General features: G+C 42.5%; 1 protein-coding gene across 12 annotated transcripts in view; it reads left to right on the top strand.

The window, feature by feature from the left end:
- Window positions 1-22008, top strand: part of RSBN1L (round spermatid basic protein 1 like) — a 46071-nt gene extending 24063 nt beyond the window's left edge. For 7 of the 12 annotated variants that reach the window (XR_014933201.1, XM_085512942.1, XM_015881752.3 and 4 more), the window contains 5 exons: window positions 8165-8302; window positions 8500-8642; window positions 11679-11846; window positions 15840-15948; window positions 16037-22008. Coding sequence is in view for 9 of the 12 variants with exons in the window: in XM_085512942.1 (XP_085369068.1) it covers window positions 8165-8302; window positions 8500-8642; window positions 11679-11846; window positions 15840-15948; window positions 16037-16675 (1197 nt within the window). In the remaining 3 variants the exon portion in view is untranslated. Of the gene's footprint in view, window positions 1-451; window positions 7486-8164; window positions 8303-8499; window positions 8643-9068; window positions 9330-11678; window positions 11847-15839; window positions 15949-16036 lie in introns of those variants that run through there. The other 5 variants (XR_014933200.1, XR_014933194.1, XM_085512970.1 and 2 more) reach the window with 3 other exon arrangements.
- The last annotated feature ends 2887 nt before the right edge of the window (window positions 22009-24895 follow it).

Below are 24895 nucleotides of genomic sequence, written 5' to 3'. Positions count from 1 at the left end.
CAGTGTTAGGGAGCTTGTTAACTGAGGAGAAGTTGCGTTTCGTGTGGGAGGGAAAATGTTTGTATGCACGTGTTTGTAGGTTTCTTTGGATTTGTCACTGTCTGAAGCCTAACTGAGTTTTGGAGGGCTAAAGTGATTTAGCTGTAGCTCTCTGGGCATCTAAACTGTAGCTTTTCTATATGAGCTTCTCAGTTAAAATGAAAGTATTTTAATACATCAGAATGATGTCACTCATAAAACCTTTGTAGGGAACAGTTAAGTAATTTCATGTGTAGTTTGAGTCTTCTAAATCTGTTCATAAAGGGGAACTTGACAGTGGTTCATACAGCTGTTAATTTGATCCTTCATGGTTGCGTTTGCTCACAGTTAGTTGTATTCCCATGAAAGCAGTTAAACTGTAGCAAAATGGCAGGCAACTTCTGAATCTATTTCTTTCTGTTTTCATTTTCAGGGAGAGATGACTGTATAGTCTCATAACAGTAACTACTGGTTAAATGCCACCTCTGCTATTTATAACTTGCTGTAGATGACACAAATATTCTGTATGCAACAGTAATGTATTTCGGGTCCTAGAAGTTGAGGAAAAAAAGTACTTTCCTAGATTGCAGCCTTGGTAATGAAAGCATTGTGTAAAGCTCTTAGAGATAACCTGGTACTATTATGAGGATAACTCGGTCCAATTTTCTGCCTGTATCAACTTCAGATCATAGTTAACTGTTTAACTTGGTTCGAAATAGTTGCCTACTTGTGAATATTAAATGTTACTTGAGACATTTATTAACTATTTTAGTCTTATTTAGACTGCTATGAGGAGCTCAAATGTGAGTCACACTGATTCAAAAAGATATGCTTTTGTTTTCACTACGTAAATATTTGTATGGAACGCTGCTGAAAAATGTCATGCGTGTCACCTGCAAGTGTGTGTAGAACTGAGTTGTTGCTGCAAGGGGATGCTTGTGGCCCTGGCTTAAAGACAAGAAACAAAAAACCCATCCACTGCCACAGAATGTGAATGTTCTGTAAATGCACGGCAATGTTCCTGAGTTTCACCAACACAGCAATGGTTCTGTTTACACCGTATTTTGTGGGAGCTCCCTGGAGCTGTGCTGTCTGATGCCATTTCACATAAGGAAGCTGGATCTGTATGTGTGTTCTCTGGGGCAGCATTAGTGGAAACATAACCGTGTGCTAATATCCATCTTAAAGACGTACTTAAGAAATGCCTGGACTTGATTTGTGTGAATTGTAATGGAACTATGTTACTGGTTAATCTGATGTTACAATAGTAATATCCACAGCTCGATCAGTTCTGTGTTTGAGACTGTTTTCCTACCCTACTGTGAGTGAAGGAGGAACAGAAAATTTAGTAGATGAAAGAAGCTGAACTTTACATTGTAGTGTTCAAATCATTGACGTCGTAGTGCACATTTAACTTGTCTGGAGGTTTAGTTCTGCTATCTTCCTTTTGTTTTCTCTGCTTTTCAGCAAGTCTTTGTAGCCTTTTATCACTTGTCAGGATTTAGCTGCATGACAGAATGCTTGGCTCCTGCTACAGTTTTGCTCACATAAAGGGTGTTGTGTGTATGAATAATGTATATATGCGTATGCCAGACTTCTTCATACAGTCTTTCACACAGCATTACTCTTACCTGGAATACAATGGTCAGTACCTTGGTTGCCTGGGTAATGATTCTGTTTTTCCTTACTGCTGTTATTTTAAAGTCTTCTGTCTGCCTACATTCTCTGTGCTACCAGGTGATTTGCTGCAGCTTAGGCTTCCTTAGCTCTGTATTTCCTTTCTGACTGGGGCCAGGGAAAGAGTATGGGAACATACCAGCCAATAGTGGTACTGTGCCACAGGTCTCACCCTCCACAGGTACCAGAGACCCTTCTCAGATCTGAGGACTATGAGTTATGTTTTGACCTCCAGCTGTGCTTTTGTTGTGTGAGTCTCATTCATTAGTATCAGCCACCTCTTTTTTTCTTTTCAGTTTTCTATATCTGAACTGTAAAAGAAGTACTACATGATCACATAACTTATTTTTTTGGGGTGCAGTTTGACACTATTTTCCCTTCTTGCTGAATTCTTTGTTGAACTTGAAGAGATTTAAGTGTTGTTGTACTGTATTTCATTGAAATTTAAACGTAGTTTCTCTTCCTGCGTTACAAAAGCTCTGTACTCATGTGTTATGTGGTGTTCTGAGCTGCCTGTACAAGGTGAGTGGATTTCTGATGCCCAGGTAGGAACTTAGTGTATCTGGTTTGCTTTGAATATGTCTCAACCTTCTTCAGTATTAAACTCAGCTGCACTGTTAATTTAAGCTAAAAGACTGAAATGAGGCTGACATTAGTGGGTGAAGTTCTTTGGCTGTTTTTGAGACCTCTTTGTGATGTGTGTAACCAGTCTGAAAAACCTGACTTGTATTTAGAGAGACTGAAGTGTATGAAAAGAATAATCCAGAGAAGGAGGAATGAGTTAATCCTGGAGCAGAAGTATCAGAGTGGTTGGTGTATCAGAGGTGACTTCAATTTTTTTCCTCTGCTGGATTCTTTCATTACTACTCAGTCAGCCTCAACCCTGTTTTATTGATTTCTTTTTCCCCTGCGTCAGATAGAAGTGATGTATTTTCTCTTGTTGGGAGATTAGGAAATGGGGTGAAGCTTGTGAGACAAGTCGCAGTGGGCGCAGGAGAGGGAGGTTTGAGTTGGGATTGGTTCTGTCTCATCAGAATGAGCTGTTAAATTTCAGAGAGAGAGAAACTGGAGAGTTGTCCATGGCCCATCTCAGGTCTGTACTTAAGCACTGCAAAATAAACCCTTTTTTGTTGCTGTTAATATAAGTTTTGTTGTGAAGCATTTCTGAGGCTCGATGGCTCTATAACTAGACAAAGTGGAATTAGTTTGGATGTCCATCCCTGGATTCCTGCATCCTTGTACACTGATAGCTGCATCAGTTACCCAATAGCTTTGAATCTTGTCAAGTTCTTAGGCGCATTACAAAGAGTGCTCCTAAATGATCAGCTTTTGCCACCTGCTTGGAGCTTATGTCACTTGAAATAAGCTCAGTAGTGTTGTTGAGGTGAATTACTTCAGGTTTTGAAACCACAGCTGTGTCCTGGTGTTGGGTGGGTGTAAACTTTGTGTCCTGCTAAAACCTCAGAGCTCGCGCTTCACGTTTAATTGTAGCAGTGCTTACTGGGTTGATTGATTTATTTATTGTCCTGCTCTTCAGTCTGGTTGGAAAGAAAACATCATTTGTGCAGGTAGAAGAAATCCTGAGCAATACAAAACAAAACAGTTCCTGTGCTTCAAGGCAAGTCTTGACTGTTTGAAGCCTTATCTGACAAGTGCTTATCTGATGTGCTGGCTGAGATATCTAGGTGATTCCATGCTTCCCAAGGGAACCTGGTGAACAATCTTCTTGTTTGTCCTCTTACCTTAATCCTCCCTCTAGTCCTTTTATTTGCATCAGCAGTGACAAGACAGCCACCGCATGCCTCTCTTTTAGTGTTTTCCAAGTTTGACACCTTATATCCTTAACTGTGATACCCTCTTACTGCTCCCTCTTTACACTCTCTTCAGTCAGTCCTTTTCACTATTCAATTTACAAAACAGCCAAACAAAACACCAGTATCTACCCGGTATATTACTGTTGTAAAGGAATATGAGGGGATTGCTTCAGGTGGCTCCAAGTGATTGCTCCTGGCTGTTCACTCCTGCCTTTTTCAGAGTAGCAGCTCTTGCAAAGTGAATCACTCCATTATTACATGCAGTCAAATGTGTGTGTAGATGCATCCAAGTATAGTTCTTTGCTTTCCTTCAAATTGAATTACACCCTGTGCATTTAGATCCCTGCCAGAGATGTTGTTTTGATCCTTTCCTGTCGCAAGCTAGTAGCTTTTGTGTTACCTGCAGGTTTGATAAGCATACGCTGTGCTGAAAGATCCTTGGTTAGTAATGAAGTGCAGAGCCTTTTGTATTGTTGTTTATGTGATTAAATGGCTCTGCTGTTTGCAGTTACTAGATTCTATTTCTGTCCTTTGAAAATGCCTATCCTGTCATTGAAAGAAAGGTTTGCTTTTGTTTGGCTTGATTGTTTTTGATTTATCCATACTTTTCACCATTTTATCTTTAGGCTGAAACACCTTGTTCCCCCCCGTCCTCCCAAGTGCATCTGGGATAAGTGTTTGTGTCTTGCTTCTCTCGCCACCTGTTTGTTTCAGGTGGTGTGTTTATCCTCTTACAGCTTGAAGAGCATGTTTTGAGTTCTCACTGAATTGCTGCAGCTTGCTTTCTTGGTTTGCTACCTGCTTTATTACTCCAGGGGGAGTGAGGATCATCATCCTGTCCCACATCAGATGGGCTTCAAAGTCTGTATGTTTTGCACCATTTGAAGTGTGGTCATACAAGTTGTCAGAGCCCATCTAACACCTCTTGCTGCTGAAAGAGGATGTCCTTGTTATTGCTTCCAGCTGTTTGCTTATCTCACAATGTAAGGTTCTGCAGGAGGCTTCTTTGATGGAAACAGAACTTTTCTCATTTGTTAAATGGTGTTGAACAGAGAATCAGTTCATACGGAATGACATCAGAAGTCTGCATTATGTGTTCTGCACATAAAAGTTGCCTTTCAAGATTGCTTGTAAACAGTGTTACCAAGGGATATCAAATGAGATGTATGTTGCTTGTTTTTATTGGGGTATTTTGTATTGAGGGAAAAACAAACCAAACAAAGCCCTCAAGGTACGTTCTGGAAACCTGGAGAGAACCCGAGACTGAGTGTTGTCAGAGGTCTTCTTGAGTTACAGGTGTGTGATAGATACTTTGTCTTGGCAAGATTGTTTTATGTGAAGGTTGGAGTTCTTTGTCAACTACTGCACTGTTTTTTGTATCAGTGGAATACAGAATATTAGGGCATCTTGCTTCTTATTAGTTGGACTATCTATCCTTTGTTAGTTGAGGATTTCAGCTGCGATGTGAATGAAGTGCATGTAGTGATAGTATTGACTGCAGTTGTAAAAGGACACTGGTGGAGCTGTACTCTAATAAAGATGCTGGAGGGCATCTCCTGAAACTTGTGTTTAGGAAGTGGTGTGTACCGTGTGTGTGGTGTGAGGAGGTGGATGATCGTCTCTGGTGGCTCAGCTGAAGGAGGACGTAGAAGGATTTGGGAGCATCACGGAGGGAGGAGATGAGTGGAGCTGCTCCCTGCTGCTATCGCTGCAAGAAAAGCAAGTAGTGGTGGATCCCCTACTTTCTTGTCATTGGAGGAGGAGGGGACCTAGGAGATGGGGAGGAGTGGAGACAGGTCCCTGTTTGGAGTGGCAGGGAAATCCCCTCCCTGCCTACCTTGTCTTCCCAGGTGCCCTTACACAATAGGTACAGGACTCTGCGATGTGAAGGACAGCTAAGTGAGGATGCTGAAGAAGATCTGTAGGGTTGTCTGGGGCTGACAAGCCACCTCCTCGTGTCAAGACTGCCAGTGCATGGAACAGAAAGGTGATTGTCATACATGGTTCCCTCTGAAGGGAGCGGGGGCCAAATAGGCTCACCAGACACACAGGGAAGTCTGCTGTCTCCCTGGGACCTGGGTCAGGTACATTACTAGGAAGCTCTCTGGTCTGGGATGACCTTCTGATTATTACCCGCTTTTGGTAGTTGGCAGCAGTGAAGTCATGGGGAGAAGCCTGAGGGCCATCAAAAGGGTCTTTAGGGCTGAGAGTCTAGGGGAAAAAAGAGTGTTTACCATATTTGGAAAAAAGAATAGCCGACTCGGGAAGAATACACAGGTGTTGCTAGGATATGCAGAAGGGATAGTAGAAAGGCAGAGACAAAGACTGAATCATGGACTCATGTCATAGCTGTGTGCAGGGCTGCCAACCACCAGATCAGGCTGCCCAGAGCCACATCCAGCCTGGCCTTGAATGCTTCCAGGGATGGGGCATCCACAACCTCCTTGGGCAACCTGTTCCAGAAGCCCAGCAATGACTTATCTGGCCAGCACTGTTAAAGGTAATTGAAAATGTTATTACAGATACATTGACAACAAAAGGAGGACCAAGGAGAATCTCCGTCATTTATTGGATGTGACAAGGAACATCACCACTAAGGCTGAGGTTCTCAATGACTTCTTTAGTAGTCTGCCCAGTGATCTTCAGAGTACTCAGCTCATGCCCTGAGTCTGGAGTTCAGTCCTGCAGTTGGGCTAAATGCTCTTCCAAGGTCCTTTCTATATGAACTTTTCTGTTCTAATTGTGTCACGGGAGAGAGATGAGATAGCAGATTCTCAAGAGCAGCTGAAAGTCACTGTGTGCTTAAGTGCAGCTCTGAACCACAGGGCAGGCGTGCTGCTGCAGGAGGACACAGTGGAAGAGAGTGAAGAGCTGGAGCTACTTCAGAAGACAATGCTCACTGCCAGCTTCTTCCTCCGTTGGCAGACTTTGTGTTCTTTCTGGCCAGGCATTCATTGTTATGGCATGCTTCTTATTTATATCTCTTTCTTAAAATAAATAAAATCCAAGGATGTTAATGCAAATGCCAGCTCAGTATTCTGACATAGAGAGGCAGAGTGCTGAAAATGCTAAGCTACTTATACCATTGGAAGACCCATCCACTTGCATGTTAGGTTTATCAATAAACTGTGATTGATACGTTTATGGCTGTCTGTACCTTCAGAAAGTGTTGTAGTATGGATCTGTCCAGTAAGCCATAAATGGAAAGCGTCTTTATCTTATGTATCCAAGTACCTTCATCCCGTGAGCTCCTGCCTCTTAGTGCCAGTGCAGACAGCTGAGGACTGACTGGTGGAGGCTCAACAGAAATGAGTATTTGCTGTTGTTTTGTAATGAAGGCAGCAGTGTCAGCACAAGAGAGCTGCAGGAATGTATAATGAAAGATTTGGGGAACGGGGGAACGCTGCTGTTCTCAATATGGCTGTCATGGTTTGCCATCACATTAACTCAGACATTTTGTAGGGTCTTACTGTTTGTCTGTCCTCTGTGGCCTGTGTGCGTGTGACCGAGTTGATTGGAAGAGGGTTTGGCTCTCAGTTTCTGAGAGGCATCTTGTTACATCAGTGTAGCTTCTAAGGAGGGCACAGTATTGTTCTGCGCTGTGTGCTTAGTCTTTTCTGGAGTCGCTGCTAATTATCCTCTGCCCTGCTGTAGTTACTGGGAATTTTAGTAGTCTGTTTGGGTGAGGACCATAATTAAGCTGTTCTTCATTGTTTTCCCTGCGCCTTTTTTGTTTCCTTGCTTTGGATGCTGAACGCGTGGAGATGCAGTGCAAGAGAAATGCTGTACTTGTTTGTGCAGTAATCCATCTGCTCTTCCCTCTGTTTTGATCTCGGTCATATTTCATCTGATAATACTGCTGTGTTGTTTAGCCTGTTAAATAGGAAACCAGAAGAGGAAGTGATCCTGATCAGTCTTGTGCTTAAGTATTTTATTCATGTAATAAGGCAGATAAGATTACTTGAAAACAAAACGACCTTAATGCTGTGTTTCTGTTTGAGTTTTAAGAAGTTTCTTTTTTGTGAGTGGTGAATGCTATGGCCCTTAAAGTGGGAGGAGAGAGGAAGAAGTCTTAGCACATAAATGAGTGGTTGTCATTCTCTCTTTTCCTGTATCAGCCCTTTGTGGGCCTTGACTTCACTAACTGCAAAGTTAGTCCAGTTAATGGACTCACAGAGTGGCTGTATTGGAGAGGATGATTGGCAGAGGAACTATTCAGAATGTAATGATCTCATATCATAATGATCTCAGGATGCTGCATAACTTACAGGAAAAACTAAAAATTGGATTAGACCTGAGTTAAATATGCAGATCAGGTAATCAAGGTAAGAATGTTTATTATTTAACTGGTTAGATTGTACTTGAATAGTCTTTCACAGTTACTGCTTTTGGAATATTATTTTCTTGAAAGACAACATTCACTCAACCTTGCATTCAGACTTGAGATATGGAAAGCACGATTGTCATACATCTTTAATAGGAGCTTTTCTTCGCTGACTTTTAGTAATTGAATTCTTAATAATCTTAGCTATAATGAGGGTTTGTGTAGAACTTGATATCGATCAGAAAACGTAAGCACAGATTAAAGGTGTTTGTTGAATGCGGACTTGAAGTGATACCTCAGTGTAACTTTAACTGTCATATTCTACTTATAGGTAAAAAGAACATACTCTCATGGTACGTATAGAGCTGGCCCAATGAGACAGATCAGCCTGGTTGGAGCAGTTGATGAGGAAGTGGGGGATTACTTTCCTGAATTCCTTGATATGTTGGAAGAATCACCCTTCTTAAAAGTAAGGACAGAAGGGAATAGGGTGGGTGAAGGGGGACGATGCTCTGGTAATGTTAAAATCAGGTGATTGTGCTTTGAACTTCACTTAGATAACTGAGTTGCGTAATAAGTCTGTTCACTGTGACAGATAAAGACTACTTGATTTACTTTAAAATAAATATACTTAACTTCAAAATTGTGCCTTATATTTCCCATTAGTGTACACTGCCATGGGGAACACTTTCTAGTTTAAAATTAGAGAGTCGTAAAGACAGTGATGATGGTCCCATTATGTGGGTACGTCCAGGAGAGCAGATGATCCCCGTGGCTGACATGCCAAAGTCACCTTTCAAAAGGAAGAGGTATGTTGAAATATTTTGCTTGTTAAGTGTTTGGTTGGTATTCATTGGCCAAAAATTCATTTTACTTGAAGCATTTTGCTGGCTTATGTGTTATCTTAATGTAAGTTGCTGAAAGTGTTCGTCTCATAAGATATACTTCTAAGTTGCTTTGCTTTACAAGAGTTGTTCTGGTTGGTCATAGTGTGGTTTTTGGTTTTTTAGTATTTTTATTGTTTATTAGTATGTTTAGTGTTTACTGTCTGGCCAAGCACACTGCTCGTTCTCTCTAGAGCTGTAAGAAGAATTTAAGGTTACCATCTGAATATTCCTCATTTTCCTCATGCAGTGAATTTACAATATAGTGAAATGAAGGTCATAGAGATACAAAGAGCAAGCTAACTCAATGCTTTCTTTGTGCTGCTCTTTGCTGATAAGATTGGTCTTCAGTATTCTCGGGTCCCGAAGACAATTGGAGGGCCTGGAACGAGGGCTGTTTGCCTTCAGTGGAGGTGAATTGGAATAAGGAACATTTTGAACAGATGGGGCGTGCAGGAGCTCCTGGGGCCAGGCAGAGTGCACCCAGAAGTGCTGTGGGAGTTGGTCCTGGATTGTCTTTGAAAGGTTTTGGCAACTGGATGTTGTTCTTCAGAACTGGAGAAAGCCGACATCATTGATCTTTCAGAAGAGGAGGAAGTTGGACCTGAGGAACTACAGGCCAGTCAGCCTTGCCTTGACCCTGGGAAGAACAGAAACTTTGAAACACGAGGGACAGGAATAGATATTGGGTATAGCTCGCATCAGTTGATAAATGGGAAATCATGCCTTATCAACCTGATGGTCTTCCTAATGACAGGGAGTAGAAAGGAAGGTGCCAGTCTTTTTGCAGATACCAGTAAGAATCTAAGGGAATGGCGTGGTGCTCTGTCAAAGGAGGGTCATGCTGGGGAGTAGGAAAAGGGTCTTTGTAAGAATGTCATCAGACACTGGCATAGGCTCTGTAGGGCTGCATTCATGGTACCAAACTGCCAGAGGTCAGGGAGCATTTGAACAGTGCTCTCGGACACGGGGTTTGAATTTTAGACCTGATTCTTATAGGTCCCTTCCAAATCCATTTCTTGTGTTAATCCATTCTAATCTACATCTAAATGATTGATGTAATGGCTGAGGGTGATGCTAGAGGTGTTGTTTATCTTGGCTTTAGCAAGCGTGGACACCTGTCTGCCCTAACTTGCTGACGCTCAAATTAATGAAGGACAGGCTAGACAGATGAAGAACAAAATGAATCAAGAAGTGGCTTAATTTCTGTGCTCAAAAGGTTGTGATCAGCAGCTCAGGGTCTAGTTGGAGGGTAGTCTCTGTTCGACATTCCCATTAAGGATGGGACAGTGTACACCATCAGCGAGTCTGCAGACAGTATAGAGTTAGAAGGAGCGATCGATGGCCAGGAGGGTTGTGCTGCTAAGCCAGAGGAACCTTGACAGGGTAGGTCTTGTGAGGTCAGCAGTGGGAAGTTTGGAATCTTGCACCTATGAGGATGTGTGCACCAGCTCAGGTTGGAGACTGGCTGAAAAGCAGCCTGATAGACAAATTCTTGCGAGTCCTCACAAATGACAGATTGACTGTAAGCTGTCACTGCACCTTTGTAAGCCACTATGTCAAAAGCAGGACAGCAGCTGTTTGAATGGGATTATGAAGAGTGAATTCTATGACTGATTATAGAATCAAAGAATTACCCAGGTTGGAGAAGACCTTGAAGATCATCAAGTCCAACCACAGCCTAACCATAGTACCCTAACTCTAACAAACCTCTGCTCAATCATGTCCCTGAGCACCAAATCCAAACGGCTCTTAAAGACACCCAGGGACAGCGACTCAACCACCTCCCTGGGAGCCTATTCCAGTGTTTAACTACCCTTTCTGTAAAGAAGTGTTTCCTAACATCCAGCCTAAACTTACCTTGGCGCAACTTGAGGCCATAATCTCCATGATGGAGATTGTTCTTTCTTCTTACTGGTGTAACATACCCGGAGTCCTTCTCTGGGATCACTAGTCCATGACAGATGTGGGCATCCTGGAGCTGGTCTGGTGACATGCAGGTTGGTTACTGGAAGAGCTCGGATTCAGCTTTGAGAAGGGAAGGCTCAACTGGGATCACAACAGTGTTGTAGAAGCATCTGATAGGAGGGGGAAGGAAAAAAAGAATGGCTTTTTTTTTCAGCAGTGCTTGGTGACATGATGAGGGAATGGGCACAAGCTTCATTACAAGAAATTCCATTTAAAATAAGAGCAGCAGAACCAAACCCCTTTACTGTATGGGCAGTTGAACCCTGGAAGAGGTTCTCCAGATCTCTGCCTTCGGAGATGCTCAGAACTTACTGGAGACAGCCCTGAGCAACCTGCTGTAGTTGTGCATGGGAAGGCAGACCACATGCTCTCTAGGTGTCACTTCCAACCTGGCATTTTAAGTAGCTCTTGAAAGAAATATTTTGTGACACACAGTGCAGACTCGAGCTGGACACAGGAAAAGGCCTTGTATCACTGCTCACCTCTGTGTTGTGTCCTCCATGTTCATTAAACTCTGGGGAAATAGTCTTTTTGCTTCTCATTCCTAGTTCTATAATGTGGAATTAAATACGCATACGTGTTCTCTAACGGTTCAGTGGAAGCACAAATGGTAAAAGCTGCTTGAGAATCGGTTGTGGTGTTTATCAAACTGTTGCAGGCATTGTTAGTGGAGTAGATGAATGCTCTTATAGCATGGCTCAGGTCAGCCTGAAGGCCCAGGCCTAACCTTGAATATGAAACTTCTGGGTGCTTTCTCAGGGCATGTAGATGAGAGAGTCTGAGTCATCGGGGCCTTTTGATGTACTTAGGAACCTGGCTAATTTTATTTGCACCACATCCTGATTTTTGCTCCGCTCGTTAAGTGTTTTGTTTGCTGTAAGGGTTACTGTCTTTCTCATTTGACTGTATATTCTCACTGTCCTCTTGGCTGCGGGTAGATATCAGGTAAGTAAGGGAAATTTCTGTATCACCAACGCTATTTTTCTTCTACAGAACTACCAATGAAATAAAAAACTTGCAGTACCTACCTCGAACCAGTGAACCACGTGAAATGCTGTTTGAAGACCGGACACGAGCCCATGCAGATCACATAGGACAAGGTTTCGAACGACAGACTACAGCTGCTGTGGGAGTGTTGAAGGCTGTGCACTGTGGAGAGTGGTATGTGTTGACTGACTTACTGAGCGAGGCATCTGGAAAATATTTGCATCGATTTCCATTTATTATCAGGAGATCGAGCACTGAATAGGCTAATCTAGTGTTAGAGGTATTTAAATAATACTTTGTAGATAACTGGGTTTTTTTCTGTATCTCTTTGCACAAGCTGTGCTTGTCTGCCCTTCAGAAAGTTGTGTACAGCCTTGCAGTGTGGCTGAAACTGGAAAGGTGCCTTGCAGCAGCAGTTTAATAGCTATGATTGAATCGCTGTAATTAAGTTGATGTTGGGTGTAAATGATACTTTGCACTTTGTTTTAATTTAAGTAACGTGCACATTGAGGTGGATTTCTGCTTCAGAGGTGCAGATGGAGGCCTTCGTTTTGGTGGTTCTGTGTGTTGTCTGGAAATGAGCAAAACTTACTTTTTTTACTTTAAAGTTATGGCTGCTGTAACTCTCATTCATTAATGGTAGATTTCCTAAGAAGAATCTTCTTGGAGGCTGTGTGGTGGTCTTGAGCGTCTCTGTGAAATTCCCATGTGTGATTCAGGAAATAAATGTATCTTGTTAGAAGCTATTTACATTTTGACTGAATAAAGAAACCCCAAAAGCACGTGGGCTCCGTCGCCCAGAACAAAGAATCATTGTTTCAGGAACTTCTGACCTTGGTTTGGGGGAATGACCTTAGTTTTGGAGGTTACCTTTGTATACTTAAATAGAACCACCTTTTGCTCTTTCTGTATTCCTGCCCAGAACTCCCTTTGGATGAGATCATGCAGATTTGTGTTACAGTGCAGGAGTTAATTGAGATAGAAAATAATTGTTGCTGGGAAAGAACTTGATTGCTCAGAAGTTAATGTGTTTTCACTTCAGACTCTGAGATTTTACAGTTTACTTCCTTGTTAGGTTCATGACGGCTGGAGCTTCAAAATCCCAGCTTGTTCTGGTTGTGAGAAGCCAGAGTGAAGTAAGGCTGGGGAGTGGCAGCAGAGCAGGAGTTGGGCTACAGGCTGCACAGGGGGATGGTGGAGTCACCGTCTGTGGAGATGCTCAAGAAACATGGAGATGTGGCACTGAGGGACATGGGTTAGTGGGGTAATATTGGCGGTAGGTGGGTGGTTGGACTGGATGATCTTAGAGGTCTCTTCCATCTGTGGTGATTCCACATGGTTCTCTGTAGAAGAGAGAAAAATATAACACAATTGATGGAATAAATATGATTTATTTGACCTACATGGTAACTTATTTCCCTTTCTACGTATCAGTAGAGTTTTGAAGAGGCACCACGCCGCACTTATAAGCCCTGTTTAGTTTCTTTTGTATAATGAGACGTCATTACTTTAATGCAGCACGTTAAAATAATTTCAGCTGTTATCTTTAGTAGCTTGTAAACTGCGAGTGTTTTATACTAAATGAAGCCATTGTGTGTGGGAACTTTGAAAACTGTATTGACAACAAAAGTGGAACTTGGAGATACGCCAGGAGTGCTGAGGGCGCTGTGGAAATAAAAACGCACGTTGTAACAAGCAGATACCTTATATTAACATATTTTCTTTCTCGGGAGAAAATAAAGCAATTCCAAGACTTGCTGAACTGAGAGGTTAGTTTGTATTTAGAGTTAAAGTGAATTGAGCGTGGAAAGAGCTGCTCTCTGCTTGTAGGGGAAATGTGTAGAAAAGCATTTGAAGCATAAGAAATTGCTTCCCTCGGCTGCTGAGCTGTTTGGGAAGTGCTGGCTGTGGTTGTGATGTGAATCCTTGTTCTAATAGATGTTAATGTTGGGTTTTGTGGTCAGAGGGGACTGAAGAAGAGGAGTCATGCTTTATGTTGTAGGTGCAGAGCTAGTAGGGGTGATGTGCGGGCTTGTTTTGCTTGGGTACTTCTTGGGCAAATTGTGTCTGTGTTAGTATTTGAGGGACTCTTCAGTGCCTACAACTGGACATTTATGTGGACAGATTACCTTACCATGAATAATTTTATATATAACTGTGTTTGCCAGCTGCTTTGAGAAGGAAAATAAGGATAATATGTCCGTATCAGTTTTATGAAGGGACTGCGCTGTTACAAGATGGACATTTTTTTTCTTTCTCTCTGGGCCTGCAGCATCAGTTCAATTCCTCCTGCAAGTCATTAGGACTGTAAAACTGTTGTTAGTACTCAAGTGATACAAGTGGTAATTACATGTCTGGCTTACATGGATGTTTTTAAAGGATTTAAGCAGGAAGCCTTACAACCCCTTGTACTCCTGGTCTGACTATGGAAGTGGTGGCTGACTGTGCCCAGGGCACCTCTAAGTTTGGATTAAAAGTCTCTTTGGACATATGAGTGTTTTATGATCATTTCACTTGCTTCAGGTTGTACAAAATGAAATCTCACAGTAGTTGTGCTAGTAATCATGTTTGCAAACACAGAATTAAAAGTTCCCTGGCAATTTTCTGTGTTTATGAGAAGAATGCCATGTTTTGTGGTAGGATTGCAGTACAGTGTTGATAATGCGTTTTGTTGCTTGTGTATATAGGCAGGGAGAAAAATAATGATTAGAGAAATCATTTACTGTCCTTTGTCTTGACTTAATGCTTCAAACACTAAGTAAACACTGCTGGGTATCTTCAGCCTGTTGATTAGAACTGGTTCTTCTAAACTTTTTGCTTTCAGTGCTGGAAACCTCTTCAGGAGGATATAGAAACGGGATGTAGAAATAAATGGAGTGAGAAGTTTCTGTCTTCCTAAAACTGGAAGTAAAATATGTGATGTGAAAAATTTCCCTGTAGTTGAACGTGGCCTTTTTTTCTCTGAAAATATCTTGAACTGTTAGATGGTTGTTTTTGTTTTTGTTTTTTTTTTTTCCCTTTATTGAGGTCACGACCTGAATCAAATGAATGCACCTCTTCAATTTAAAATCCCAGTGAACTTTGCATCACTGCCTGCTTCTTAAGACAAAACCAATACCATACATATGCTAAAACCACAAACGATTATCGTCTTGTACTCTGAAAACATGGTCAGCAATCTCTGTGCTGTGCTCAGAAATGCGTGGAGCTGTCCTGCCTTAGGGAGCACATCCCACTCATGGCCCAGCTGAGAGGTGAAGCTCCCCAGGGACAGGCAGCTGCTGTGCTGTCCCTGCATGGCAGCCAGATGGAAGGGCATCTCATCAACAGATGTTTCTTAAAATCTTTTTTTGGGGGGAAAAGATAAATCCCTCAAAACCCACATGCAAAGCTTAGTTTTATGTGTTTACATAGAAAAACTGAATTTGATTTTTAGATTGGGAAGTGGTAAGGATTGTAGCTGGTCTGGCACGTTGTTAACTAATTCTAGATAATTCCTCTGGTGATACTATTAGATGAATGGTGCTTTTTTCAGGGAGGTGCTCTGGGATTGGAGGTGAATTCCTGTAACAGTTGGAATACTTGGGGAAGCTGTAATTCAGATCTTGCTCTTCTGTAGCTATGAATTCAGTACAAGCACTGGTGTATTTTCAGGGGGTGCTGTGTGTGTAGGGTGCTGCTCCTTGTTGCTCAATGGTGTTGGGGCAGATGAGCGTAGAACCAGCCTTATTCTCAAGTCTGAACAGAGGCTGTGAGGCTGAGATACTGAGCAGTGCTTGCAGCAGTCTCACTACTGTTATGGTGTGCTTTGAGGTACCTGATGTCTGTATCACACTAAGAAGCGCTGGCAGAGTAAGCCTAGCATATCTGGGCCACCTGTCTTTTGTCAAGGCAGGTGGAGGTCAGTAGAAGTGTGGAGCTTTGACTGTTCATTGCTTCTCATACTAATACTTGTTTAAAACATGAAAAAAGTGGATAATGCATTTAATCGGTATCGTTGACCTCATGATTGAGAACGAGCCATTTTAGTCAGCTTTTATTCTCTGAAATGTGGTTTATGTTAGAACTGCTGAGTTTATTTTTAGACCATTTCCTTTTTCCTTTATTACTGTTCTCTTTACCATTTTAGTTTCAGCCTCTGACCGAGCAATTCTTGTCTTCCTGTAGGTCTGAGCAGCCTCGTATAACCAAAGATGTAATTTGTTTTCATGCTGAGGACTTCTTAGAGGTAGTTCAGCGCATGCAGTTGGACTTGCATGAGCCTCCGCTCTCACAGGTAAGCATATTGTGAACCATTAATTAGAGGACTTGCAGAGGCCAATTAAGTTTTCAACCTTAATTTATTTCCTTTATTTTCCCTCCAGTGTGTCCAGTGGGTTGATGATGCAAAACTGAATCAGCTGCGAAGGGAAGGCATTCGATACGCCAGAATTCAGTTGTTTGACAACGACATCTATTTCATCCCGAGGAATGTTGTGCACCAGTTCAAAACAGTGTCAGCAGTGTGCAGCTTGGCGTGGCACATCCGGCTCAAGCTGTATCATTCGGAAGAAGAGCCTTCTCCAAATGCAAGCACTCTCGAAGCAGGGACCTCTGCAGACCCCAAGTCTTCGGTTATGGGACTTCAGACTGACAGCAGGATTTGTACAATAAGCAAAAATACCTCCGAAGACGCCAAACTTTCAGACGCTCTGCAGCAAGAATTTGCGCTGTTAAAACACGAACCTATTGCATCTCACCGAATAAAAGAGGAACCCATGAATGTTGATCTTACTGAAAAGACTGTGGCACCCCATGACAGCAGGGGTCAGAATGTTCAGACTAGATTGGATCAGGTTGAATTGACGGCGTTTAAGTTGGAAATGGATTCCAAATTCGAACCTGGCAACAAGGACTTACAAGGCAAGTTGTGCTCCGGCAGTCACGTCCATCCGGATGATACGAGACAACATAGTTCATATCCAAAACTGCATGGACAAAGAGAGGATGATTTTTTGCGCTAAATTTGTATATATTGTTTTAAAATTCCTTTTTAAACTTAATGATGTAATAATGTAAAGATTCATAAGTTCTGTGAGGCGAGTTTGTGACTTGCCTTCGCATCTGTTACAGAAGATAGTTATGTAGCTTTGTAACATTCCTCAGTGCCTGTCCATAACTGTGAAGTATCAAAGCACTTAGGGCCAGATGCACTGTAAACACTGCAGGTTTAACATAAAGAAGTCTTTAAATAATTTTGAGTTGTAGGTTTTAGAGTAGAGCTGACATTTAACATATATATTTTTTGTAAGATGAGCCAGAATTCTTTTTGACAATTCCAGGCTTTTCCATAGAGCTTATTTATACCAATTTTTTCATTTTAAATGTGTCAGCACTGTAGTGTAAATATCTTTTTTAAAAATCTTTTTAGTGTGATTTATACTGAAACGTGAGCCGCTTAATAAAGGTTCATAATAACAGATTGGTTTTATTTTTGGGTCTGCAAAAATAATTCAGTTAAACTGCCTCTGTCGATGGTTCTGTTCCTACCTGCACTAAGGCATAGGATGCCCTCACTCTGTTGCAGAGCGAGGAGCTGCAGCAAATGGAGGTAGAGCGGAGGCATTCTTTGTCAGCCAAGATCAAGTCAGAATGTGAGATCAGCCCTCCCTGCACAGCTGCTCATTAAAGGCGCTCTCCAGAGCCTGTCATCAGATGTTAAGGTGGAACAGACACAAACGTTACCTGCAGCCTTCCTGTGTCAGGAGGTTGGACGCCAGCGGGCTCCAGGAGCGCTGCCGGCATCTGTGTAGCTGTGCTGGGCAGGGTGGCAAACTCCTTTTGTGCTCATCTCCTCCCCTTGCGCAAGCCACAAGTCATAGGTTCCTTTCCATGTTTTAAAAGCAAAGCTCCTGTCAGTTATCTGACTAAATTAGAACAAAGAATCTTCTTAATTGGTTTCTCAAGCTATATTGGCTTCAGTTTGAGCAGTGGCCTGATGCTCACTCAGGCAGGTTTGGATCAGGATTGTTCCACGTGCTGATAGTGCAAGGCAGTACAGGTAGTCTGGCCAGTGTGTCTGGTAGGAAGATTCCTCGAGTCCCAGGTTAGAAGTAATGATTCATCAGGAAAATAATAGTGGTTTCCATGTGTGACTGTTCACCTCTCTCTGCTCTACGGAACTCTGTAGTTTTCCTAACCTGTGTTCTGAGAGAAGAGGTTACAAGGCTAGCTAGCGTCTGATGTGGTAATGGCAAACACTCTGTAATTTAACTTATTTGTGTGTAACGTGTTGCTGTGTAGTACAAACACATCTGAACGCTGTTTCTTTTTCAGGTAGCTCCAAACAGCAGTAACCTGCCCTGCAGCCTGTCCTTCAACTAAATATTTAAAACTTGAGATTCTAGGCCTGTTGTTATTTCTAAACTCCTCAAGTCTCCAGGTGTTTGGGGGAGAATTTTTTTTTCCCTACAGCTTCTTTAAAGTTATACATCCTTACAGGCACAAACCAAGACCTTTGATATGCTTAGTGATCACTTTTGCTTCAATTGTAGCAATAGAACGATGTGTTGTTTTCTTTCCCAGGTGTTGTCTACTTCAGCTATCCCAGGGCCTTTTGGTGCGAATGTTTCTTGCTCATAGGTTGTTAAACTTGTTACTTTGTACTTATGCCTGGCACTGAAATCAGCCATTTACCTGTTGTGTGCCCTGATGTGTTTAATCTACAATAGGTCTGTTGAGGAATTACTAATTAAATCAGCATTTGAATTGCTAAACGTTACTCCTACGTAGCCATAATTATGTATTAGAGAAGCAATAGAATCATGAATCTCTTGGATGTGGCAGAATCTTATTGCTGTTTTCATGACTTCTGGCTAAGGGATGACTACCAGATCTGCAGCCTCAGGGATCTCGCTTCCCCTCACTCCGTAAGCAAATGGTTCATGTGTGACGTGTTAAGTTACTACTCCAGCACGCTCAGATTTGAGGTGTTAATTTGTTCCATGTAAGGATTTGAGCCTTTGTGACGATTTGAAATGTGCTCCCAGCTCCCATTGTGTTCTCTGGACAATCTGAAAGTTTCCACTCACAATCTCCCGGCTTTCTGAACACGGTGCCATTCTGTAGCGTTCCATTCGCTTTCTCTGTGCCAGCCATCACAGAGCAGGGAGGAGCTGCAGGTTGTAGCTTCTACCAAGCACGCAGCTTTTCAGATCTGTTAGTCGACAGCTCCAGCTTTATGAAAACCAGCCGGCCTTGATAGATGCTGCTTTTTCCCTCCCACTTTGAATCTCATTTGTATTCTGCTGATCCATATGCTGAGCACTCATTCTGGTTGAAGTATTGTTTTTTGGTCAGATCTTAGTTAAATATGTACATCACCTCCTTGGTGGCCGGCTGTTCTTTTCTCTGCGGGTCCTCTCTGCACTGAAGGAATCAGTATTGAAAACAGTGCCGTGAATATGACTTTACACTTACAGTAGAGCTTTTTTCCACTTGAAAACCTGCCCTCTGGTCTTGGCTGGTGTGCTCTCAAACTTCTGCTCAGGTACGTCTTCATCCCGACATTTTGCTTCTGAACTGCCCACGTTTTAAGCCCATTTTTTGTCACTTTTGGAATTTCAAGAGAGAAGTAGCAGCAGTTCTTACAATTTTAATGTACCACTTATTTTTGAGACAAATTAGATCTTGGCTGTTAGGCAGAGCTTGAAGAGAGGACACGAACAGTATGCAACTTACGGCTGCTGGAACTGCCAATGTGCACAAACGTGCAAGGGTTTGCATTGAGTGGCTGCAGCGGGATACACCTGGCTTGCTTTGAAAGCCAAACTTTGTCCTCTAGCAGTGGTGTATTCGTGTTGATGCGGTTGCTTTTCAAGAGGGAGGATGATTTCTGAGAGTTTCAGCTCCCGTGTTGTTCATTAGTCTGGCAAAAGTCTTTGGTGTCAACTGGTCCTACGCGATAACTTCTGCTCTTATCGCATGCATCAGCTTCACATCCCGACTTTTGCTCCAGCAATAAATCTTCCCTGTCCTGCGATGTACTGAAACCAGTCTTTGCTTGTTGCTTTTTCCTTCTCCCTGGACTTCAGTTTTCTATAACTGTTCTTTGGCTGAAATCTCTGGTGTTCGAGTTCTCTTTGGCCCGCGTTCTTCTACAGATGGGAAAAATCCGTGCGAGGCGCAGTGTGCGTACTGCGGTGGTGGTCACATCCGTGTGCTTGCCGTGCTGTCCCAGCTAACAACACGATGTGCAGAACCTTAGAGATGCTTCCCTACATCCTGCACTATTTTTGTGGGTAGCGAAGAGCTGCGTTGTTACTGACCCCACCAGTAGCTCTCCAGGTGGTAGTCAATTACTGGCGCTTTTGCATCTCACTGGCAGCTGGCTTCATGTGTTACATACAAGTGTTACTGGTGTTGTGTCACCCCCCCGGCCCTCTGATGCCTGCAAATTGACTCCAAAACAGCCTTTTCATTACAGGTACTGCTGGCATGCAGATTTCCCCTTCCTTGTTACTCTAGTGAATATTTCAATACTTTAATGGAAATATTAGTTCTATCTAGTATTAGAAATAAAGTATTATTTCAGAGGGTGATGATTTAAGTATTCATCTGTGAAAGAATTCCTTGGTGATGAATAAAATTGATTTTTAAGCAAAAATACATGTGCGCAGTAAATACGTTGGCATTGCAGATAACGTAGGGAATGGAAGCGTGGAATGGTTCGCTGCTGTGGAAACAGATTGGCAGAATGTTATGAACTTGGAACCTTGAAGAAGTCTTCCAGGAAACATAAGGAAAATATTTGTTCAAACAAGACCATTTTCTAATATGTGCATGTGAATAAGAATGCTGAATTGATGGGGAAAAAAATAAATCCATATTTTCTTTATTCTTATGGGAAAAAGACCCATTGTGAGAGGGGTTACCACCTGATCCTACTGATGAAAGCTGTACTAGTTCTGATCAAATGGTAAGACATCTTTGTGGGCTTCTCAGCTGCAAATGCGTTGTCGTGGTGGTTGGATGAAGCTGAGTTCACTTGTAGGCAGCCAGCGCCTCTGAGCCCACTGTGAATTTGTGCGAGTCAGAAATGGGAAGGATGGCTTCTGATTTTGTTTGCTGTGTAAGACACTGTTCAAAATGCTTTCCTGGGTTGTGAGTACCTGTAATGCTCGTTTATTTGGTACCTTACTAGGTGGATGAAACGCACTTTAAGAACTGTGTAGTCGGCAATGCTGATGATTTGTGCCGATCCCACTGAGTTTCCACACATGAACACTTGGGAACCTTTGACTCCCATTGGTCAGTCATTTCATTTTGCTTAAAGAATAGGAACAATTCTGCTGTGTGTGCAGCTTCTCACCCTGCAGCAGTGGTTAACTTCATGGTATCTAGGTGCTAGTCCTGTTAGACTCATTGGGATATGGACTTCCCCAATCTCGTTATTAGATTTGGGCCACTGTGTTCCTTTGTACTGTGATGCTGTTATCGCTTCTGCTTTAGAGCTGGTCTGTACCCAAGTGCCAGGGAACCACTGGTTGCCTTGTGTTCTGGTCACGCTGATAGACAGCCTTCTAATGAGGTCATTAGTCCTAAATACTCCTTCAACATTTGGTGTATGGATGTGATTCTGATGCAGTGATTAAAGGAGCAGATTAAAGTTCTATTTTTATCAAGTTTTATTTTTCAGTAACTATTTTGATACGTTTATTTCTACTGACTGATTTCCATTTCACCTGAATGAGAACGTGGTGTGTTGTAGAGGACAGGCTTGTGTTTTAAGGGCTGCTTTCCATGGACTTTGTGTGTTTTGGACCTGGCTGTATCATAGGGCAGTTAGCTGAGAATGGCACTCTGCAGAGTCTCAAGAAGAAAACTTTGCCAATTAGACCTACTTTTCTATTGGGCAAATGTGAAAATTTCCCTGAGATAAAGATTTTGCTTCTGTACTACTGTGTGTATTTGTCAGAAATAGTACTGCTTTCATCCCTTAAATCATCCCGTAACTCAGCCCTGTGCTATCTTACTTTGAATGTTGACATCCGTGCCAAGCAGTACGTTTGGAATGCCTATATGCACATCCTTAAAGTGTTCAGGTTCAAGTTGGGGATGTATGTTGCACAACTGTATCTTCCAAGTACAAGAACAGAGAACTTTGTGCTGACAAATCAAGAAAAGCAATATGAATAAGTAATGGGAAAACTTAGTTTCATGGTCTTTTCCACGTGTGCATTGAGTATTTATTTTCCTGAATCTGACAAAAGCAGATACTCATCTATAATGCATGCTGAAGTGTTCAAGCTTGTATGAATGATTTGAATAGAAATAAATGATCTAGAATGTCACCATATATATGCTATCAGTATATATATCATCTATATGTCAGTCATCAGCATGTGATCATAATGCTTCATTTCAGAAGACAAAACTTTTCAGTTGCCTTCTGAAGCAGATCTGTCCCCCGGCTCCCCGTCACAGCTGTGACACATAACTGGGATAGGCGTTGTCATCTCTACCACCATGTAACTGGGTGTGACTTGTGGCAATTCAGGATGAGCCATTTCAGCATCAGCTTTCTGTGCTCCCTGATGCTTTATCAAATCTGCCTTTATGTTTCACTTTATGATGAGGAGATAAGCGTAAATGTAAGGAAGTGTGAGAAGTGCTCATCCTGGTTCAGTGCTGTAACCAATGCCTTTGAGAATATGGTGATTAGAAACAGCTGCAATTCCCGCAACAGCTTTTGAAGAGTCATGGTGAGCTTTGTATTGGATTTTTACGAATGAAGTTCTGATAGCAGAAAAAGGCAGAAGGGTATGAAGGTATCGCAGCAGCAGCTCTAAATCAGCATTAGAACCAATGTGAAGTACCAAATCAAAAGAGATATTCCTCTCATCAAAGTACCTCTGACAAGACCAAGAAGGAATTGGCAAAACTCAGTGCTTCCAGGTGTCTGCATCCTAAGAATGTCTTGTGATGAATTAAGTTGTGCACAAGCTATGCAGGACAGCGGGAGGAAACTGCTGCACCAGCATTTCGAATCAGAAATTTATTTCAAGGTTTTTAAGTAAACCCTTAAAAATGCATGAAGAACAAAATCTCACCTGAAACAATAAAAAAAATCTGTGAGTAGGCAGCAATTCTGAGATTTAGAATCATAGACTCGATCATGTTGGAAAAGACCTCAAAGATCATCGAGTCCAACCACAACCCAACCATACTACCCTGGGTGAAAGCCCTCTGCTAAATCATGTCCCTGTGCACCACATCCAATTGGTTTCTAAACACATCCAGGGATGGTGACTCAACCACCGCCCTAGGCAGCCTGTTGCAGTGCTTAACAACCCTTTCCAAAGTGTTTCCTGACGCCCAACCTGAACCCCCTCCTGATGCAACCTAAGGCCATTTCCCCTCGTCCTGTCACCAGTGAAAAGAATTTGGAACAACTGTGCTCAGTCCTAGTAAACTGGAGATGCCAAACTCCGGATAATAGTAGGTGCATCTGTGAGCTAGAGCGGATTTATTAAGGAGGCACAGTCACTTTTGCAATTCACCTTGTAATATAGCAGGTCCTAAAGAGGCTGGTTCCTGTTCTTCCATCAGTTACAACCATCTGTTAACATCAGAAGCTTCAGTGAGGAAAGCACTTCCGAGCAGGAGGGGTTTTGGCTTTTTTGCTGCTTGTGCTATCTTCAGATGTGGAAAGGCTGTGTACGCTCGCTCTTACACTTGGTGCCCTAAGATGCTGTATCAAGGTGATTCTGTCATATTCTCCATCAAGCCTTATTCAGGACTGAGACCCCGTCACCTAAGTTCAGATGCTGGTTATGTGTTTGCAGCAAGCGGCACATACAAGTTTACCATGATTCGGAGGTTGGTTGGTCTTAGCATAATTTTCACCTTTTCCATTATTTTTTAAGGCATCCAATAAACGTTTTTGTATGAAGCCTCACTTGCCAGCCATGGGACATAACAGAGAACGCATCCCAGCCATGGGAGCCAGAGAAGGTGCACAGACTGCTCCGTGCATCATGTATGTATGTGCACTTGTTTCCCATAGCAGGCTGGCTGGGGAGCTTGCGCTGAGGTGAATGCCCTTCCTCCTGCCCCCAGCCTCCCTCAGCTATGCCCAGCCGCGGTGCTGTTTTCACTTCAAACTCACAAAGATGCCAAAGCCTGTTCAGGAGTGGGCAGGACTTGAACATGCAGGCACTGCTGAAGGCTTTTTCAGAGCTTAGTGGGAAACAGGGATACCTCCCAAAGGGGAACGCCGCTACCGAAGGAATGAAAATGTGTTGTTCAATTGTTTTTTTCCTTCTGAAGGGAAGAAAAGTTCTTGGCTTATTTCAGCTTCCCATGTATTTATTCCACGTCTGTCTGTATGACTGAAGAGCAAGCAAAAAAATCTATGGGTGGAAGATGACCTTTCCTCAACTAGTTAATATTTTTCCCGCGAGGCATTTTAATGTCATTGATCGCTGTTACCTCAGCAGTAACGAGCTCTTTTCACTCACTGAAAACTTTTTTGTACCCAGAAAATGGATCAGCACGTTCAGTGTATGATGATGTCCTAAGAAGCTCTTAGATTTGAATTTGATGTTATCCTGATTCCTGGAAGAGCATATAGGATTCTTGTTCGGTTCTTCCCAGAAGTCCCATTCATTGTATTTGTTATGTGAAGAAGTACTTCTGATCCCATTTGTGTTTGCTGATGCTCCAAAAAGACATAGCCTCACCTCCGCGGATTTAATACACCACAACATTAAAAATCACAGTATCACACAGTATCACAGTCTCGTGCGGGTTGGAAGGGACCTTAGAGATCATTGAGTCCAACTCCCAAGATTCGAGCCTCTGTGTAGCAGAGCGGCACTTCTACCACTTGCGCCACAGGGGGGATTCAAACCCGGGCCTCCGGTGTTGCAAAGCGGCATTCCTACCACTGCGCCACCGGAGGCGCCAAAAATAACATCTTTTTCCTTAAAATACCACTTCCTGCAGGTAAAAAATGAATTATTACAGCAGCCGCAGTCTAATCTTAAAGCACAAGTGACTTCTCCCTAGGAGCGCTGACTGTAATCATCACGGTCTTCCTCTTCTCTGTATTGTTTATGTTCCAGCATTTAAGAACTCAATTTAGTTTCAGATTTTTTATACTAAAAGAGGATTCTTATGTCAGAAAGATGACGCTAAGTTACTTTATTCCTTTGTTGCTCTTTTTTAGTGGCTTCCATTTG

This window comes from Coturnix japonica, chromosome 1 (genome assembly GCF_054131305.1).
Source record: "Coturnix japonica strain WE chromosome 1, WE-NBRP24, whole genome shotgun sequence".
NCBI lineage: Eukaryota > Metazoa > Chordata > Aves > Galliformes > Phasianidae > Coturnix > Coturnix japonica.
This window is presented reverse-complemented; position numbering and strand designations above follow the sequence as displayed.